Genomic DNA, 7,795 nt, shown 5'->3' on the forward strand with positions numbered 1-7,795 from the left:
TACTAGCAGACCCCGCCACGCGTTGTTGTGGCTCAAAATGTATCTATTATAAATGTATAACACTTCCCCCATGGGGGGAATTTTTCGAAAAATCCTTTAGTGTACATTTTCTTGACGTACCCTATTAAAACGCAAACAAAAACGCAAAAACCGCCTTTGCAATAGTATAATAGAAGCCAAGTTCTTCACGGTAAGCCTTAATCCTGTCTCTCTCCCCCGCTGGAAGAATATCGAAAAATCCTTCTGTAGTGTACATTCTGTTGACGTACTGTATTAAAACGCAATCAAAAACGCAAAAACCGCATTTAAAATAGTATAAATACAAGCAGAGTATTTTGCGGTAAGCCTTAATCCTGTCCATCTCCCCCGGGGGGAATTTCGACATGTATATTATATAAAAACACGTGCGTATTCAAATGCAGCGTTGTGTCAAAATTTCAAAGGAATCGGTAGGAACAAACGAACATTACATTTTTATTTATATAGATAGATAGAAGATGATCTGCTTTAGTTTATTTTCACAGAAAAGCATAATGCCTCACATAAAAGCATACTTAGGGCGTCGTACTCGTAGCGCCATCTGTTGACATAAAAGCCTTAACCTAGATTATATATTTTAATTCATATGAATGTTTAACGGAATAATATATAGCCTATGTCCACCCTGAGGTTCCATTCTAAACATTCGTGAAAGAATTTTTGAAATCGCTGTGTGTTCGAAGCCTTAATAAAGTTCAAAATTTACAATGATTCAAATTACCGTGGCATTTCATTGATTCCTATATGATACGATTATTCCTGAAACCAATTTATTGCAAATAACAAAAATTTCAGAAGAGCCAATACCTTTGCAAAAAATGAATATTAGGTTTTTATGTATGTATGTCTATGCGTTATTTAACATATATTATTATGCAAATTGATATAAAAATAACTTAAAATTAAAGTAAAATTTGTTTATTTTTGGTCGCATGTTCCTCTTTCCCTATTTACTCTGTGTTAAAATGACTTCGTTTAACGCTCATTTATTGCTTTGTCGTCTAGGAACGTATCCCCCGCTTTAAACGGTGTCATACAGTACTCGCAAAATTAAATAGATAACTAAAATAATTCATAATATGAACGAAAAAATGCAATTCTGCTCTAGACCAGAAGTTTTGTTCTCTCCTAAAAACACCATTTACTTTCTGTAATATGTATCATAAGCAAACAGTGATATTAAGCAAAAAAAACATACTCACAACTAAACGTCCAATCTTTCATTTTCATGAAATCTTGCACGAATCGCATTAAACTACTCATGCACGAAGAAGATAACTTCACCTCTTCGAACATCTTCAACATGTAAGGTAAATTGGAATTGACTACGGATCTTATTAACGTTTTCATTTTTCCATCCATATCTTTAATAAAATGTAAAACTCGTTCACTTTCGTCTTGTGATTGAATGTTGTTGTCAATTGATTCATTTGTGGATAACAAATGCCCAGGAACCACTAACAAAAATAGTAAAATGTAAAGTGGAGAAAGTATGCTTATCCTCATCTTCTTACTGTGTATAATTGATTGAGTATTGTTTATATATACGTGTTTTACTGTCGTAAAATACGAGGAAACTATACGTAAAATTTCAATAATGTTTTCTATTGATAAAAAGAACAATAAATCATATTCAGAAGTTCAAAGAATAGAATAATTATATAGAATTTTTCAAATAAAAACTAATATAATATGTAAGAAAAATTTTATAAATTACTGAAAAATTAAAAAAAAAAAAATGTTAATAAGAATTATTAAGAAGATTATTACTACGTAAATAACGAATAATAAAATTATGAATTTCTGTTATAGTTTTTAATTGATCATTGAATTTTATTTATTATTAAAAATTTCAATGAATGTAAGTAACTTGTTTAAATTTTTTAATATTACAATTAAATTTCTGATTCAATTTTTAAAATATCATTTACGAATATTTATTTTTTATCTTTTGGTGTATAAAGCGAATCATTTCATAGGTTCATTCAGGAGCAGAACAATTAAATTTCGTTAATCTATATCTATATCTATATATGTGTATATATAAAAGTGGACGTGTTTGTCACTACATTTCACTCTGCAGCCGAAACTACACATCGCACATGAATGGTGTTTGTGTGCGGTAGTAGCCTCATGTCTACCATCGTGCAATATCGTGGTAGAGTCTCGATAGCTATAAGGGTGTGGGAGACATGGGGTTAAAAGTTGTTGATTTTTAAAATCTGTAACAATGGAAGTGTGAACAATGGAAGTGTTAACAATGAAAGTGTTAAGAGAAAGCGGCGTGCAAGATTCACAGGCGCAGATGCGTTTTTTTTGCGTTTTTGCAAGAAATCAAACATACTTTTAGACCCGTGTAAAAATTCTCTAATTAGTTTGGAAACGGGGGACCTAATTCTATCATTCTGTGAAAATGTGTAAGATTGGCTATAACGTAATATTAATTTTAAATGCTTTCGAATAGTCGGAAATGTTTTGGATTAGTCCAGGACCGTAATGTATGAGTAGTGGGGATGGCTTTTGGAAACATGTGACGCACATGCTTCAGTTTATTTTTCATAAGTAAAAGTGTACAAATAACAGAAAAAAAGTAAAAAGTGAAAAGTGAATAGTGAAGTATGAAAAATAAAAATATACAAAACAATGCCAAAGAAAGAATTTTTCTCGAATCCTATCTCAAACGCAAAAGATGGCGCGGAGAAATGAAACCATGGAAGAAAGGGAAGTATATCTAACATTGCAACGAGAAAATTATCAACGAAATCTCTGATTATTTCTGTTTCAGAAATAATCAGAGAGAAGAGCAACTTGAAAATTATAGGGAACACATCGAATCAGAGAAAGATTATGTAGAGTAAGAAAAACAGTCTTTTATATAAAGAAAATACTATATTACATATAAATGTACGAGCAAATAAAAACCCATCGAACCGGGTACTTGCAGCTAGTTAGTTAATAAAATTTAGTTGTTCTGAATATAATTTTGTGATTTGATGTTTAAAATATGTTTGCAGAGATTAAATGTTTATTGTGTATTAAATGTTTATATAGGGATTACTATTTTCGCAGTAGTATACAGTTTCAAGTAGAGTAATAGTTACAAATTCGTTAATTTTTCAGCGAAATTTTCTACAGTAAAAATTTATATAGCAATTTTTAAAATTTTTTTATTCGTAGTTCTGGTGAAATCTTTATGGACTTGTTCGAACTTATAATAGTCAATATAGAAAGAAACTCTTCGTAACCTTGAGATGAAATGAGTAAAGATCATACTGTGTTGCCCACTATAAGGCAATTTTTATTGTGGGGATAGCATAAAGCAGCGAGTATACAATATAAAAATTTTGGTACTATCTATAAGGCGAAAATAGTTGCAAGTTAAAACAAAACAAATCTAGGAAAAAGTTGCGTAATTTCTGTAGGTGTAATGACATTTTATTTAAAAAATAACTTTTTATAATTAATTATAAATAAAATACCGTGTAGTACCATCTATTACGAGATTTTATTATAAATTTTTATCTTATTAATTATTATATAAAGAAATAAAAGCTTTAATTTTGAAAAAAAGAATAAATTTGACGTTTAAAAACATATAAAGTTTAATAACAAATAAAATCTTTATGTAAATCCGACCTGTCTGTACATATCAAACTTCACCCTACTTTATCAACCCACCCCTTCGATCTTTAACTATAAAATTTAATATCATCAGTTTTTTATAGACAAGCTGTAGTAAAATTTCATTTCTTAATCTTCACCTATCATGAGGTAATACAGGAAATAAACACTAACGCACACTCACACATGTGCATACGTACTCATAGATTTTATTTTATTTTTTACTTTTTCTGTTCAGGATGGTAAAACGTGGAGATTTGCAAAAAAGCCAGAACAGCAAATATGATATTGTTTTATTACTTTCCGTCGTATTTTATGATTTTATTTTTTTCGTTCTTTTTGAAATAAAAGCACGAGGGTTTTGCATACACGTTACTTAATAGAAAATATTTGCAAAGTCCTTATAGCAACACTTCTTAAGAAACTTTAGATATGGTTGATTTATTCGTCCTTCAACTGAAATAAATTGTTTAACCATTGTTCATTCTTGGCCTTCATCCACTAATTCATTGGAAATTCAGTAAATGACGTACACTGTCATACATTTTTTATTCGTAGATTCTACCAAGCAACTTCTAAAACATTGAAAAGAAGCAGAATTTCTGAAAACCAAAACTTGAATTGACATATATTGTAAAGTAATTGTGGATCAATAACAAAAGCAATGTGAAAGTGCTGAAAGAAAGAATTTCTTATTACTTTGTTGAAGTATACTATGTATTTAGGCCTACATGATTAATTAAGTGTATACTGAACACGAACAGATGCAGTAATCATTTGTCATTATTACTCGCTAAAGAATTCATTATAAAAAAGTATATACAGCATTACACAGTTTAAACATTTTATTACGTCTATATGATTGGCAGAAATCATTTTATGCAATTTATTTCATATTATTTACATAATTTAATAGATTATATCAGAAGATATTTTTACATAACTTTAATGAATACATTTATAGAATGTATTTGCATATGGATAAAAAATAAGAGCATTTTTAATTTGAATTTTTTATTCTTATAAATAGAAACTGATAGATATAAAGATTATTGAATATTTAGAATATGAGAAATAAATTTAAGAGATTTGAAAATATATTTTACGATTTACAAAGTTATAAAATAACTTTTCAAGTATATTTTTAATTTTTAGAATTTTAGCAACTTCAAAACAACATATAGAGAAGCAAATTTGTATTCATGAGACGTAAACACTATCACTTGTTTTTATCTATGTCTTTATCTTTTGCCATTATCTTTAACATCAAAAGAGTAGACAAAAGAACAATAGATTCACGTAATATTCTACGAAATGTTTACTCCGATGAGTACTCAGATAAAGTTGCAAGAAGTTTACTTTCTTCTGGAAGTTTCCTAATTGGCAACTAATTATATTCCAATATTGAATAATAAAGTAGTTTATTTTATTCGGCGTTATTAATTATCTGCAGTGGCCTGGCCTCTCATTAAAAATATTATATTAATAATAATTTTACATACTTTATCGACGAAGCTAAGTGCAATGAACACATTATTCGCGTTCATAAATTCGTAGGTTATGAGAAAGTCATTATCATGATGACATCCACTTTTGTATATTGAGTCAAGTGTAAAATTAATTTTACTGAATTAATTTTTATTTTTTTCATCAGGAATCAAATATTTATCAATTCTAGCATGTAGAAAATATGTATACTTTAATCTTTAATAGTGTATATTAATCCAGATGTTAAATTTGATAATATAATCGATATTCAAATAATCTATCTGTTTGTCTTTTATTTGTGAAGATTTTAATTTCTTTATTCTAAATTTAATTTAAGCAATTTAATTTTTTTTGCTCGATCCAAAGAATAAAAGTGATAAAGAAATACATTATAAAACTATTTCTGATATTTTCTGCTGGTTGAAGTTAGTGTCAAAAACTAAATTCCCTTTGAAGCCACGGAACCTTCGTTATGGACAAACCATTCTCCGTGGAATTTTTGTTTGTCCAGAAATACCTTAATGACTATGCAGCATCATTTTACGGGAAAAACTTGAAACTCACCATTTCCAAAACAGAAATGTCGATAATATATTCGAAAGTTTGTTTAAAATAATTATTGTACATTCGAATGATGCATACGCTTGCTTCTGATGGATTGCTTACATGATTCTTAACACAATCTTTAATAGCTGGTTTCCTTTGGAACAATGTATATACTATGTGTTTTATTTACATACTGTATGTAGTACATATCACATAACAGATGAAATACACTTCGATGGAGTTAAACAAAGTCCCTACCTGAAATAAAAGTAAAATAATAAGTAATCAATCAGCATGAAGCTGTTTCTGAATACATACGTCCCTTTTAGATTAATTAATATCTGAAAATAAAAAGATTCCAAATTAATAATAACTGTTGCAATTTTTGAAAATTGCAACAGTTTTTTCAAAAATGCGCTTACAACTATTATGTACAGTATTATCGTCTCTTCCCAGCATTCCGCGGGTATCACGTCGTTATTTAAATTTATAACATTATTTTGCATACCTATCGCGAAATGTTCTTTGAATTTTCTTTTTACCATATTTTTTCTCTATTTAAGATGTTTACATTGTTAATATCAAGTTGGCAATTATTCGCGTGAAAATGTAAAAACACGGGAGATGTATTGACTTTAAGTCTTACTGCAGCCAGACGATCCGACGTCCTTACTTTCAGTTTACTTTTCGTTACACCAACATGATAGTTCGTTATTTCACATGTACACTGGAGTCTATAGATCACTCCTTCTTCTTCCAATAGCTCTTTATTCTTGTAGGGTTCAGTCCTTATTAGTCCAAATAACCTAGTTTTTTTGGAATGGGGCTAATTTAATTGTATTTTCACAAAAAAATTTTTAGATATTTTTCAAAAATACCCTTAATGTACGGAAAAGAGACATACGTATTAATTTCTTGCTTTTTCTTAACTTGAAATCTGCTCTCTAAATATTTATCGTACCAATTCTTTAAAACAACCTTCTAGGGTAACCGTTTAACAAATACTTCCTGTTTACTTTTTTAATTTCTTCACATTTTTTATTAATTCTACTTGTTCTAGAAAAAATCTTACTTATTTCCATTAAATAAATATTTCTTTTTTGGCTAATCGGACAATAAGATTTAAAATTTATAACCTTATTTGCATTACAAGGCTTTTCATACTTAATATACTCTAAATGATCTTTAAACCTGACTATTGTTATATCTAAGTAATTAATTTTATCAAATATTTCGTTTTCATAGGTAAACTTGATATATTCATTAATTTCATTGGCTTTTTAAAGTATTTTCTCAAATGATGTTATTTTATTATTGTATATAATAAATATATCGTCTACATACCGTGCATTCCTCCTAATCGTGACACGATTTTATCTATGTTTATCATGACTGTTTCTGCCAGTTTTTAGGGCTACACGATATTAGTAGGTACGGTACATTGTGTTGACATATTTTAGGAAAATCCCAAAAATATTTTAAAAATTACTAAATTTCTTTTTTACTACTGTCTTAACTAAGCGTATAAATTATGTATTAGTTTGGTTTACATTCTTGGAGATTTCGCCCATAATAGCAGATGCCCCAATTCATTAGTGGCCCAATTAAACAGAATCGACTGTAGTTTAGTACAGAAATGAGATGAAAGTGTTCAACCCTTGAAAAAATAATAAAGTCTGCATTGTTCCAGAAGCTACCCGTTATTACAGCTAAGCATTGAAGAGCTAGGTAACGTAGTGCCATCAGTTTTATTAGTATTAAGTAGATATATGTCTTTCTACTTGACACTAACTTCTTTACTTAGCTATTTGTGGCGGCACTCAATTATAGGTGTTCTTGGTTTTCTTTTAGACCCTTCGGCGGACAACGGCCTTGCAGACTAAAAACTGCATGCCAACATCAACATAGAGCTTAGTGTAGCCATATGTACGCCGTTCAGAAATATCCTATCTTTCTCTACTGTCTATCTCTTCTGTTTCCTTCTTCTCCTGCCCTTTCCCCTATCTACTTTCTGCTGGCTAAACATTTCGTCTACGGTCGATGTCTTTCTTTTATGTATGTATAGTTAATTCATAAACGCATTGCCCTAATTTCCTTTACT

The 7,795-nt window shown here is 29.3% G+C and overlaps 1 protein-coding gene across 1 annotated transcript in view; it reads right to left on the reverse strand.

The window, feature by feature from the left end:
- LOC111613738 (nose resistant to fluoxetine protein 6-like) overlaps positions 1-1,545 on the reverse strand; it is a 22,523-nt gene extending 20,978 nt beyond the window's left edge. Inside the window, exon 1 of the mRNA XM_023355080.1 lies at positions 1,242-1,545. Coding sequence (XP_023210848.1) covers positions 1,242-1,545 — 304 coding nt within the window. The remainder of the gene's footprint in view (positions 1-1,241) is intronic.
- Between the last annotated feature and the right edge of the window lie 6,250 nt (positions 1,546-7,795).

The sequence above is a fragment of the Centruroides sculpturatus genome, unplaced genomic scaffold (genome assembly GCF_000671375.1).
Source record: "Centruroides sculpturatus isolate CEXI.00-Female unplaced genomic scaffold, Cexi_2.0 scaffold1802, whole genome shotgun sequence".
NCBI classification, from domain to species: domain Eukaryota; kingdom Metazoa; phylum Arthropoda; class Arachnida; order Scorpiones; family Buthidae; genus Centruroides; species Centruroides sculpturatus.